At 34.6% G+C, this 14,191-nt stretch overlaps 1 protein-coding gene across 2 annotated transcripts in view; it reads left to right on the top strand.

The window, feature by feature from the left end:
- Nucleotides 1-14,191, top strand: part of SEMA3A (semaphorin 3A) — a 507,605-nt gene that overhangs the window by 262,205 nt on the left and 231,209 nt on the right. For both annotated transcript variants that reach the window (XM_067746089.1, XM_067746090.1), the window contains one exon: nucleotides 10,774-10,966. In XM_067746089.1, coding sequence (XP_067602190.1) covers nucleotides 10,855-10,966 — 112 coding nt within the window. In that variant the 5' untranslated portion in view covers nucleotides 10,774-10,854. The remainder of the gene's footprint in view (nucleotides 1-10,773; nucleotides 10,967-14,191) is intronic.

Here is a 14,191-nt window from a genome sequence, read left to right as displayed (position 1 = left end):
TAGGGAAGGGGACACTTACAATAATGTTATGTTTACATAATGTATACAGAAAAAGATATCTTACCCATATTTGTTACAGTACCCAGTCACTCATTTTTATACTTGACGGAAAGGACTGTGGAAAGTATCCCAAAGCCCATTTAATGAAGACACGCACAGAAAATTAGAAAAGTAAGAGCAATTAGGGAAAACCTTTAGAGTAAATAAAAGGTCATCTTAATTTGTATAATAAAATTCACCCAAGTAAAATTGCTGGCTTATTTCTTTTCTAATAGTTTTAAAGTATCAATGCATTGCAGAGATATTAACATTTAAATACATCAGAATGGGAAGAAAGCTAGAGTGTCAATCATGTCATTTTTATGAAATTATTCTGAAATCGTTTGAGGCAAAGGAAACGTGATCTAGCTGCTGGGGTGGCGCACAGCCCGCCAGTGTTAGATCCCTCAAGTGCCACATCCTGCATCTTGTTAAATGTAACTCAGTCGTCTCTATTTCAGCAAAAGGGTCTTTATTTTCATCCGGGCACTCCAGTCTTAAAGTAGACTAAAGCTTAAGTTTGTTTAAAGCTGCAATATGATTATTCCTATAAAACAATTAGTGACATTTGAACCACTTTCTGATAGACTCAATTTAGTGGGAGTCTAAGTGGCTTTCTACATTTGTTGAATGCACATTTGAAAATGCTGCTAAATACATTTGAAACAGCATTTTTTGAGGGAATACACTGGACAGATTTTTTAAAATTCCATGTAGGTTTATAAAACATGAGTCTTTCTTTAAAATCTGCTTAGCATATCCCAAAACTTATGTCCAGTGAATCTAGAAAGTTTTGCCATGGACTGATAATTGTGCAAAAATAGAAATCGGAATTCTATTCAGATTGTGACAATTGTATTTTCATACTTCATAATGTTTTGACGTCTGGCAATTATAACGAAAATAAATATGAAAATGGACATATTTTGTAGTTTAATATATCCATAAAAATTTATTTTGTGACTCTAAATGATATTTTGGGGGTATCCATTTGTAGATTTAAGAAACTATTCAAAGATAGTGGTATAATGTTAATCATTGTCCTGTTTCTGCCAGTGTATTTTAACAGTAATAATAAAGGTAAAGGGAAATTGTTTCTGTTGAAGCTATTATAGTAAAACATTCCACTAGAATGGAAAATTAACTTATTTACCAGCCAATCAAGATTCCCTAGTGTTCTGAAAACAGCATGAAAAACAATTCTAACAGTTAAAATACTAAATAGTGCTGTTGACCTATGAGACATAATGGCTTAAAATATAAATAGTAGTAGGAAATATTCCCATAATAGTTGTACAGGTGTTTCACCTGTTGACCTAAACTTCTCTGCTTCCTAAAGTTAAGTATGACATTTATCTGGCAAAAATATTTGCTCTGAAACGTAAATACTGATTCATGAAGCTTGCAACTTAGGTTATTTTAAAAACCACTTGCAGGTTGAGGATTTAGTGCTAATAATGGGCCCTCCACTAATTTAAGGCTTGAGTTACCGTAAAAGATACAACTCTCTCTATACTGTGTGAGCTGTGAAAGGTGGAGGATCTCAAAACTACATCTGGCCAAGTGAGTCACTGGCAGTTTGTTAAGATAGGAAACGCCGCTCTCCTTCCATTTGCAGCTGCCTGGGGTTGCAGGGCTGGTTAGCGAAGGCAACTTCATGCTTGTTAGTCTAAGACAGGGTTTCTCCACTTGCTGCTGCCTTCTCTACTCTTCATATTTCCATTTAGCTATCTTATTCTTTGTGATCAAACCTCCTGCACTTGATATGTAAATTTGGTGCATTTAAAATCGAACGTGTGATACTTAAAGGACAACATTTCAACACACAGAAGTAATAGCAGCCTATGTTCTCCTTTCCTCTTTTTCATCTAACATTTGCAATGATTCTCAAAGGGTTGTCTTTTCTTTCTGCAAAAGGGCATTTTAGAATCACTGTTTTTTACCAACAATATTTACACGATACCCTGGCCCCCCATATTCAATTCTGATGTCCAGAGGTTTGGTCAAACGCTGAACTGCAGAGTCCGGCTCCATGCTCTGTGAAGGTGGAAATTCTGCCTAGGAACACTGGCTCTCTGAATGTCCTTGTACCGGGCAGTGTCAAATATGATAACTGGTTTGGTCCTAACAGCCACTGGGAAGCTGGGAGATGCCCAATCTCATTTGTAGCCAAAGAAACTAAAATTTCAATTATATTGCTACAAATTGTGATCTTGTGGTTTAAACCCAGGTGTCCTGTCTCATATAATATATGCATTTTCACAATTGTGGTGGCTTTCTTTCCGGGAGTTTTATAAACACCACTCAATTTTTAAAATAAAAAAATAAGAACTTATTGCCATTTGAAAACACTATATATTTGGTAATACTGTAGAATGTTCATTTTGATTAATGTCCGATTTAGCAACATACTGTAATAATTTGCAGGCTGTAGGAAATCTGAAGAGAAGTCTTTAATCTGAAAAGAAATCTATAATTGAATAAAAAATAATAATAACAAAAATAATTTTCCATGCTTTGAAGAAAAGACCAAACGTATTTTATTTTATGGACTATAATGTGGTTACTTTAGCAGCATTTTAAATGAACAAATTAGAACTCTATCAATGTTACTCTCTACACTCCAATCCATGTTTAGTATAAGAGCGTGGAAAACTAGTATAATTGTACCTGCAAAGAAACTATTTCTACCGAACTATTTATTCAAATTGTGAGATTTCTGGGCCTAACATATATTTCCCCTGACCCTTTAATTAATTAATTAATCCATTAATTAATAGGTTAAACTTTACTCTGTGCCAGAGGTTATGCTGAGCACTGAAAATAAAATAATGAGAAAAAGTTTCTGTTCTCTTTGAGATTAGAGTCTGTTGAGGAAATTTATTATAATGTAAAGTAATAAGAGCTAAACTAGATATATGCACCTAGCACCATAGAATCATAGGGGAGAGAGCTTCTAGAAGACTCACAAAACATTGTGAAAAAAGTATGCAAACCTTTTTTTTTAAAAAAGCAATCTTATATCCTGAGTCCCTAATGCAAAATCCTGATATAGGCATATTAACTTTAGGGGACTATAGTAGCCTATAATCAGGAGTAATCCAGCAAAATACATAGACAGTCTGTCATCGGGTAGGGTCTTCCACAGCAATAGAGAAAATATTACTAGACAGAATGAAAACAGGTACAGGATTTGATGAAAAGGAAAGAGCAGGAGAGATGTATTGTAAGTAAGTAAATAAATAAATGAATGAATGAATAAATAAATCTCTCTCTCTAGACCAAAATGGGTACAGAAAGCTTTGTAGATGTTTTTTATCTTTATGGTAGAAAAAAAATTTTTTTTTATGGTAGAAAAATTTTTTTAAAAAGGATAAATTGGCATTGGTTAGCAGGACTATATATCACTAATTCTCAAAAAACTTGTAATTTGTTTTACAAGACACAATGACTGACACCTAGGCAATTCTCAAAATCTTGTTGAATAAATGGGTAAATATAAAAGAAACAATTCAAGAAATATAAGTAAAATGGTTTCAAATGTGACTGGATTTAAGAGTAAAGAAAGAGTATACGTATCTAAAATTACATCTCTGGAACCAAATAAGATGTGCTGGGTTACACACAGTAGCAAACACTTACAAACTCACGTTGACAGCCCAAGAAGTAGATTCCCATATTTAGTTTGATTCACTCAAATTTAGTTTTCTTATTTCTCTAAGTGTTTTTATTTTAGCTTAACGGAATTGAAATAGGTTTCACAGTAATTATTGACAGTAAATTATTTATTAATTAAACAATTATTAAATTGGCAGTAATTATTTAATATGTCAAAACAAGACCACCAAACTATCTGATTGTATCAAAAAACATCAAATGTTATTTCTACAAAATTACACAGCAAGGATTACACTCGTTTAAAATTTTAAGTTCAAAAATTAACTAGTGGGCTTTTTTCTTATGTATCATCAGCACATTATTACAGTTAATTGCTAAACTTTGAGATAATAGAGTTAAAAACTGTGTGAGAATACTATTTGTGGTAGTGGACATTATTTTTATGCCACAAAGGGTGTTTTATAATATTCTGTCTATTAGATATTTGAGGGCCTTTCAAGTGCTTTAAGTTACTAAAGTTATTCATCAACTTTGAAAGAACAAGCAAGAGACTAATCAGATCACCATTTAAGTCCTCAAGTCAAACCATTTTCAACTTCGATCTGTAATTTAAGAAGATTCAAGGCTGGACATATTGGATGTTATTTTCTCTTCTCATCAATACGGCATGAGAAAATGAATTTATGTTGATTGATTTGCAAAGAGACTTATTCTTTGAATATGCCCTGAGGGAAAATGGTGGAGACTTGAATTTTCTTCCTAAATCACTTGTAAATAATAACTGTTAACTAATAAACAAGGAGTTTCCTAATCTCTCCCATAAGGTGACAGCTGCTCCTGTAGCCAAGGCAGTGAAATGAAACCTGGCATATAATTCTGACACCAACCCCACATCACAAAAGAAAAAAACGGAGGGCATAGACTAGACCACATGATATTTAACACTTGAAACAATACAGAATAGGGAAGAAAATAATTGAAGTCCTTTCTTCCTAACTCTTGCAATTTGGAGAACGCTGTGCCCTTGAAAAGCAGAATGCACTGTAGTTTTGGAGTCACCATCCGCCAAACAGTTGGTTTTGCCATTATAATAAAGACTTTTAAGGAGCTTTAATTCTAGGCTTCAGCATTTCTGTTTCCTATCGTAATCAGTTTCAAACTCTTTAAAAACATTTTTAAGAAAAGAAAATAGGCTGCTTCCTAGAACATACAGATTTTAGTAAACTTACATCTGAGGTGCAACATCCTTTTCAGTGGTAACATAGGGAAACTATATGCATCTGCTTTGCCTGAGTCAGATGGAAAGTAGTCCTTTAAACAATACTGCCTAGTTTCTTCACTTTGTTTTGTTTAGTACAGATCTGCTTATTTGTTTATTCAGTGAGAAACTGTGTGCTATACCTTTGCTGAAAGCAAATAACTAATAACTTCATGTCCTGAAACACTCAACAGCCAACCTGCTCATTTCATTTGTATTCCAGGGACGCCTCATTTTTTCCTCCTCACTGCCTAGCCTGTACTGATCAGTATTAACAATGGGATTTTTGTCTCACTTGAAAACTTTCTTGTTCCATTTGAGTTGAGGTGGAGACACTCTCACTTAAAAACAAAACAAAACAACACCACAATAACAAAAAACCCAAACAGGTATTCTGGTATTTTCAGTGTTTAATTATTGCAATAAAACTGCATTCACTTATCAGATAATCTAATAAAGAAACTAGTGATTACACTGCTTAACTAGGTGAAAAAGGAAAAGTCCCATGTTTAAAACATTTTGAAATGTTGAAAAATATGATCGATTTAAAAAGTCGAAAGAAAAGAGAGACTGTGGAAATGGTAAATCCTGTTCCTATAACTGGATTTTAGCCACTTTTGGCTACATAGACACTAAACATAAAATTATATGCATCCCTTTTTTGTCATTGTCTTCTGTTCCCCCCGCCCACAAACTTAATAAAACTCACCTGCTAGCCCTTCGAATCAAATTCTCAAGGAAAGGGAAGCTACCGCCTCACCTTACTGCTAAAGAACTTCCCCTGTAATTTCTGATACCCCTTAATGGTTTAAATTTTTCTTAAAATCTAGAGCCACAGCTAACGTGACTGGCCAGTTTCTGGACCCCTGCATTGATTTAACATCTATCATGTTAATTCATTTGAAAAACAAAAAGGCTTTTATCTTGAGTCCCTATTTACCTTAAATCTGATGATGAACACTGATGTCACAAGAGAAGACATAAAACTGTTTTTTCTTAAACTGTTGCAAGTTCAGTTCCGAGGAGGGGCTAGCTTATTTTACTGAGATCTCTGTTCATGGGTGGGTAATAGGGAAAGACAGGAGTTAATGCTTCCCTAGAGATTGAATTCCTTCTGCCTTGTACCAATCCTTCCTCTCAACTCATGCTTTCACACGTTGCTTGCCCCAAAAGCATTCACAGGGGTCAGATTTTAAAAAAAGTTTAACTTAATTTCTTAAATATTGCTTTTAACCTGCTGCCACCCAGCCCCCCGTTCTCAGCGACTATGGCAGTAGTTCTTAAATAACTACCATTTTTTGGCTAGAATGAATAATACATCAACTATTTAGTTTTCCCAATTAATAAGATGTCTTTTGATCTTCTAAAGAATGTTTTCACCCACACAATTCTTTTTTAGAAAAAAAAATAATAATTCAACTTCCCTGTACCAGAAAAACCCTCATTAAAAATGAATTTCCAGCATGAGATGTCAGAGCAAGGGCAAATGTTCTAATCTGATATTTGCTGTAATTCTGTTGATCATAGGTCCTTCTCATATACTAATGAAGCATTCTCTTGAAGGAAAAAAAGGGAGATAGCAGATGTTGAATGGAAACTAATATAGATTTTTTTACATGACTCAATTGAATAACACCTTGGGAAGAGTATGGAAATTTGTGTTTGTTTTTTAGTATTGGTTTCCTTCTTGGTGTTTTTTGTTAGGAGAGCTGGTTAACCAACTCCTTTTGAAATTCTTAACTTCATAATTTCTCTTAAAGAGGTCCTCTACTTTTGTGGCTGGTACACCCTTTGGGGGTGTTTATCTAACCATAGTGAAATGGTGGGTGGAGCGGGATTGCAGGGAGAGGCAGGTATGTTTAATGAAGCGCACCATAGCATCAAGTACACTTAATCCACTCAATCTCTTAAATATATCTAAGCTGTTTCTCCTTATATTCTTTTATGCACAAATATAGCAAGTGTTTTTACCTACCACTCACAGAAAGTTTCAGGCTGTCTATAACCTGGGGAAGCACTTGGAATACCATCTCACAAATTAGAACAATTTCTGCTATTAAACTGCAATGTTTATTGCCATCCCAGTTTGTTTCATTAATAAATAACAAATTATAGAAAGTGTACATTTAAAAAATGTACACATTAGTTTTAGCTAACATATGAAAAGATCAAAAATACATTTCCAATGGAGAATTGCTTTAACATCTGTCTTCTTTGACTGTACTGGTCTTAACTGAAAAAGAAGAGTTAACCAAAGTGTTGTGAAGTTGGAAGAGTTGTTTCTCTAGAAAATCAAGCACGCCACCCAGAAAACTGCCTGTCAAGAGTTTTATACTTGGAAGTCTCCGTAATCCATCTCAATATGGAGTGGGGTGAGATTAAAAACTACTGATTTATTTGACAGAAATATATACAACAGCATGATCATCATATTAAACACCTGCTTAAATTTGACTCTGTAGCAGGACTTAATCACATCTGAAAACTTGAAATTTAAGAAGATATTATAAACTCAGTTGCAAGTAAATTATAGCATATGATGTAGATCGTGGGTTAGAAAATAATTGAAAATAGAGATACTGCTTTAAGAGAAACAAAATAAGATTTTTCACTTGTACCTTAAAAAAACTCAACGTTAAAAGGTCAATATACTATGTATGACTTTTAAAAACGTAAATGATGCAGTAAAATCAATAGTTAATGTGGCAAATACAGCAGGCTTGACCGTGTCAGGGCTGAGGTCACAGATTCAGAGTAGGGAGCAATGTTCCTTGGGAGGTGAATCAAAATTCACATTTCACACATGCAGATTTTGATAGATTCTGATGACATCCACCCAAGTCCACCTCAACTTTGCATCTACCTCAATTCAGAAATAGGTTTAACGTCGGTTATCCCTCACATGTTTGGGTGTTATAAGAAAAACATTGAGAGTAACTTTATTTAACCCTGACCAAAGTCAGTTGAGAAAGCAGTAGAAATATAATATTACAAATACTTTGGTAAGTATTTTTCAGGAAGTAGTTCCTTCCTTCCTTCCCCCTTCCTTCCTTCCTCTCTTCCCCCCCCCCTCTTTCTTTCCTTCCACAATTAAAAAAATTCTATCTGTGGTCACACTTTTCTACTATTTTATAATTTAATCAGTCTAGAACAGTTATGCTTACATAAAAAATTTCCTATTCTCACATTTTTTAATTAAAAAAATTACAGATATGTAAATATAAATGTGAATTCATTAAACTTTCAATTGTTTGAAAAGACCCAAAGATCATAAAAATTTTAGAGGGTAAGAAAAATGTTAAATAAGTACATTAAAGTTTTTAAAAAATTTGTGTGTGTATAAACATGGGGTGTCAGTGCTACCAAATTCCAGGCTTCAACATTAAGTTATTTATTTTACAAAATAAAGTAATTCTGTCATGATTTTGTGGTTCAGACTCCAGATTGAATGTCTTTCTTCTCCATGGAGTCAATTCTGACCCTCTTTTATCTGAATTTTACCTACAACCTTTTATTTTTCCTGGACAACATCAAAATGTTTCAGGATTAGACATTAGGCAAGTGAAATGGATACATTTCTAAATTTGCTTATCCTGTTTAGTTTTGACAAATATAAACTTGTTCTGCTAGTCTAGGTAACAAGAGCTGGAGAAAAATAGATATTTACAATATATATTAATGAAAATGGTACAAGTATTTAAAGTATTTAACCATATGTGGTATTTCAATAGGATAATTCGTTAGTCCAGTCTTCTAAATAATCCCAAAGTGACATGAATTCCTCTGCAGAATGAATGTCTATAGAGAGTAATCCATGGAAGACAGACAAGCCTCTTGTCATTTGCAGCCTTAATCCATTGCCTAGAGCGTGAAAAGTGCTCAGGATAACAAGTGTGGGAATCGGTAAAATCAACATTATTTTTGGATTTTATTTTCTTAACAATACTGACTGATCAATAGGCTGGTGGAAACTGACAAATACAATAGGGTCTGTTTGATGAATCAATCTAGTGAAGTAGAAAGAGAATCCCTGCTCCCCCTCCCCCATTCTCGCCCCTTTAAATCCTCTTCATTCTCTTCCTCCTCGTCCACCTACACTTACACAAACACACGCACACACACGCACACACACACACACACAGAGGGAGAGAGGGAGGGAGAGAGGGACAGAGGGAGTTGCTCTTTCTCTATTGGTCTATAGACATTAAGTAATGAAAGCTGTAGTGACAATGCTTAGGTCATTTTTTATAAGAATACTAAACCACTTTCAATAAGTGTTTATGTTTTTAATTGTAAGACTCACCCTTTCCTTTCAGCCAAGAAATTTCCATATTACTGAAATAGAGCTCTCTCCTCCAAATTTCTAACGTGTGCTGTATGTGGGGTTGGGGGGAGGGTGCAGAGTAGAGAGAGTTGGGGAATAAAGAAGGGAAAGTTCTGTCCTGTTAATCTTCATACGCCCTTCCTCAAAACAAAACAAAACAAAACAAAACCATAAGGATATCAGCTTTGAGAAAAATTGAAAGAAAATATGAAAGGAAATTTAAACACCTCAGGCAACATGCCTGTTTAGAAAAGAATTAATGGTGTTTGTATGACTGCCTGAATACATGCATATATGTCCACAGAAAATTTAGTAACCCTTCACCAGCTCATGAAGACGCAGAGATATTCTCTTTATGTTGGTCCTTGACACCCAGCAGGGACTTCTGTGAACTTTGTCATCTTCCTCTGCCCTTTAAACCAAAACTAGGGAAGTGGCTTTAATTAATGAGATGTGATGCACTAAAAATGTTAGCCAGACCATTCCAGGAGCTGGAAAACCATACATGTTTTTAAATGCTGAGTGTCCTTTTGAGAATCCCCTGTTGTAATTTATAATTCTCAGTGGACCTATATTTGTCTTGAGCTGATTGTTGAAATGGGCTTTACTAGGAATTTCTTCGCTGAAATTGCAGTGGGGCGGGGGAAGGGGGTGGTTGATCCAAGGGGGTTTCTTGGGAGGAGGGAATGATTGCTAACAAGGTTTTAAAACCTCCAGTGGTTAAAGTTATATTGATGAAAAGGACAGACATATATATGCATATCCATATACGTATATAGGCATAAACATACGTATAACATACAACGCACAAGTCCAAGCAGAATTATATAATGAGCATGAGTTGGAAATTATGTAGGTAGCAGAATTCAGATTTTTTTTCATCAAAATTGCACCTAAAAATGGCTATAAAACAACGCTTGCCTTGGGAAGTAAATTTATAGCTACATGCCTTTCACAGGCACGTTGGAGTGTTCTGCTCCCGGCTCTAATCTCTACGAGATGTTTTTTGCATGTGTTGTGTGACAGGAGGGAAGGGGAGTGGGCTGAGCTCGCCTGTTCTCCCATTGTCAGCCAGTCTAGTGAGTGTTGGGAAAACCTGTCTGTGGGATCTTGTGTCATCTCTCCCTACATGTGTACAGGAAAAGTCCGCGCTGCTCACGGTTTCTCTCTCTCTCTCTCTCTCTCTCTCTCTCTCTCTCTCTCTCTCTCTCTGTTCCCCTTTCATTCTGCTTCCCCGGAGCCGAATGAAGCAGGCAGCAGGATTAGAGTCCGCCAGCTATCAGAAGAGTCTAGATAAAAGGAACTGCTTCTTAAGCACCACTGCTGCAGCCCTTGTTGATTTTTTTTTCTTTCCACACAACAGTTGTGCCTCATTATCCGGTGCCTGGCTCGATTTTTTTTTTTTTTTTTTTGGAGGGTTTGAAGTTTCTGGGCTTCAGTGACTGTTACAGAAGAAGAGGTGTTAGTGTTGCCTGGAGGTCTTGATTGTCTGCATTTATGAATGAAACTGACCTAAATCACCTGTTACCTCCAGTTTCCAGATTGTTTGAACTTCTGTGGCTGCACAATACAGGACCCGAGACTGAAACAGCATAGGACCCACAGTGCCTGCAGCATGGGCTGGTTCGCTAGGATTGTCTGTCTTTTCTGGGGAGTATTACTTACAGCAAGAGCAAACTATCAAAATGGGAAGAACAATGTGCCAAGGCTGAAATTATCCTACAAAGGTAAGTTTTTCTTTTCCTTTTATTTGACTAGCTTTCTAATGCCTCCCTGCCCCCTGCCTTTTCATTCCTTGAACTCCCTCCCAACCTAAACCGTAAAACCTTTAGTTTAACCTGGGAAACCTTTGTGATCGTGTGTGTCTTTTGGAGGTGATTGAAACACTTTTTTATAAAAGCATGGCTTCTGTTGGATATATGACAATTTAAATGCAAACAAAGAACATTTAATCATATTTGCAGAGAAAAGCTGAATGCCTGGTAAATGCTGATCTATATATGTGATCATATATCCTGATAATTCTTCTGACTCTACTCCTATTAAAATATTTTTAAAAACCACTATTGCAACAATGGTCTCTTTGTAGATGTGAGTGCCTCACCTATAATAATTATTATGATACATTGTATTTTCTTAGTTTTAGACAGTAAATGGTTAATTGTCATCATGAATATTCAGTTTGTTCAGATCTGACAATCAGATGCTTAACATAAGCAGTAGATCATGGTTTGCCAAGAGAATATAAACTGGAGAGAACAGACTAGTTTTTCCACAGTGTGTTATGATTGTACAAAAGACTGTGTATTTGGCTAATTGGTGCAAAGCTAAAGCCTTTGAAATGTAATGTTATTTGATTCTATATGTACCTCAGTGAGAACTGAAGAGATACTACTTTCTAGTTGTACAGCTAGCTGTGTGAACTTCTTTTCAAAAAAAGTATAAATTTAAGAAGAAAAAAAAAGCCTTATCACATGATCGGTCTGGTTACATCTTAATGTGTATGCTTGTTTTTTAACGAGGATTTTAAAGAAAATATTTGTTCTATATTTGTTTAGATAGCTTTTATAGATAGATGTATAATATCATGCTAATATGGATTCCAACATAGTATATATAACTTTTAATGGAAGAGAATATTTATATAACTGAGGTATTATTAAAATGGAGTTGAAGATTAAACTGTTTTAACTCAAGTAGTTTTACTCCCTAGGGTGTTGCTTTCTTATGATTCTCAAATTTCTACAGTTGGGTGTGGGGCAATAAGAAGCTTCAGTTATATTTCGTTTTTAGCCTATGATGTGAAAGAAAATTATTGCATCTATCTGTAGAGATGTCTGTCTACTATACATTGCTCTTATGCCAGAAAAGATATTCTTTAATTTTCACATGATGGGGAACATCTCTTTCTGAGTACTCTGGTGTGAATGAGAACCACAAAATAGGAAAGACAGATGTAATTTTTCACACTTTGGATTAGAAAATTAAACACCTACTAAATGTGTTTGTTTGTATTTAATACTTAGATAAAATACATTGAATTGGAAAATATATTTATTTTTGGTATTATTTTTTGGTTATTAAAATGAGAATGAATTTTAACCATTAGCAAGCAGAATTGCAACTGTACTCATATAAGGTTTTTAAAAATAATCAAAAGGCACCCATTAAATATTTAATTAAATCCCAATTGTGTCTTTATATAGTAACTGTCTTTAAATTATTTTCCTAGTGTATGATATTATGGTATCTGTGTTTTCATCAGTTTTTGTTTTCTATTTTTACTCTTTGAGAGTATTTCATCCAATGATTCTTAGGTTAATCGTCCACTTTCTTCAAGTTTATATTCCTCATGAGTAAGTTTTACGTACAAGTTTACTTCCTGAAGATGTGAATAGCTATATGCTATAATTTTGGAGTAAGTTTGAAACATGACATGCATTTTAAAAATCTATATTTGGAGATACTTGTCTAAGTGCTAAATAAATTGCAAAATCAGTAGGAACTGAGAATTATTCTTATTTATTTTGCAAGAATTTTATTTCCATGGTAATGGATTACTCTCCATTAATAGAAAAGGCACCAGTTCTTTCTACATATTAAAAGATAGCATTTAATTAGAATAGCCCTTTGTTATATACAAATACTTTAAACTTGTCTAATGAAGTGAGTTGTATATATTGACAAGATGTATATATTTGAAACTGTCTCTATGAGCTCTTTTTAGCAATGGTATCCATTAGAATTATTCTGCTTTCCTTTAAACCAAAAACTGCCCTACAGCTACATAACAATTCTATTGATATACCTAGAGCTGGGCAATTTGGTAAAACAAGCTGTGAAATGAACAACACCAAAAAGAATAATAGGGATGGCCCAAGCAATTTTTCTTCTGCCCTTTTATTGGTCTGTCATTACCTTTTTGTCTCTACATGTACACTTGTTTTTCCAAAGCAACTGCCTGGTAGCCAATTGTCAGTACTTTGTTTCTAAGCTGTAATAGAGATTTTTTTTTTTTTTAGCTACTTCTTTTTCCTCCTTAATTAGATGTCAAACACAGTTAAAACATCCACTGCTTTGCCCTTAAAAATATTCCAGCATGATTCATGAAGAGTTAAATCCCTGCCAACCCTAATTTCCCATGGTCACTTGTTTTCAAAGATCCACCATTAACCCTCTCATTTCTCAGGTTGCCAGGACGAAGTTTCAGGCAATCACTGTGCTTACTTTCTACTTGTCATTTTGCCTGGTAGGAGATAAAAGAGATTTGATATGTTAAATGAGAAAGAAAGAGAAGTACGAACAAGAAGGCAGCCTTTGTAGTGGATATACATATATATCTAATAAGGTACCTCTTTACTTTCTAGGAATAGGAATTAAATAGATGTTTTCAGGACCATCTGGAGAAGTGATAATATTAGAAAAATGGGGTAGGCTGGCTTTTCCTCTGAACCAATCTGATTTAGAATCCTTGCGGGGGAAGCAAATGTGAGAACTCTGTAAATCTCAGCAGTCACATACAAATTATCCTCAAGAAACATTCACTCAGAGATACTTTTCCCTTCCTTAAATTCATGTGATATAGCTAGATGTTATAATGCTTCTTTTTAAAATTGATGAATAACTGTTTATTTGCCCTACGAAACTAGTCAAATTTCACTTTTCTCATGAAATACCAGATTATCATAAAATCTTCCTTTTGGAATGTGTGGTACAATGAAGACTTCAGAAAAACGTATGGAAATCACAAGGAAATAAATTAGGTCTGGGGTTTTAAACAAATGGCAAACATTCCATCACTCAGTGTAATGAGCTTTTCCAGGACATTGTGTGCTTCAGTTTTAGTAGAAATCAAAGACACATGCAAGTCTGAATGTGACGGTGATCATGTGAATCCAAAGATTATATCAGTGCCTTTAACTTTACCTTCATAGGGAGGACTTAGTAAATAG

Source organism: Pseudorca crassidens, chromosome 8 (assembly GCF_039906515.1).
Source record: "Pseudorca crassidens isolate mPseCra1 chromosome 8, mPseCra1.hap1, whole genome shotgun sequence".
NCBI classification, from domain to species: domain Eukaryota; kingdom Metazoa; phylum Chordata; class Mammalia; order Artiodactyla; family Delphinidae; genus Pseudorca; species Pseudorca crassidens.
The sequence above is the reverse complement of the archived record's forward strand: the minus strand, read 5'-3'. Positions and strand labels throughout refer to the sequence as shown.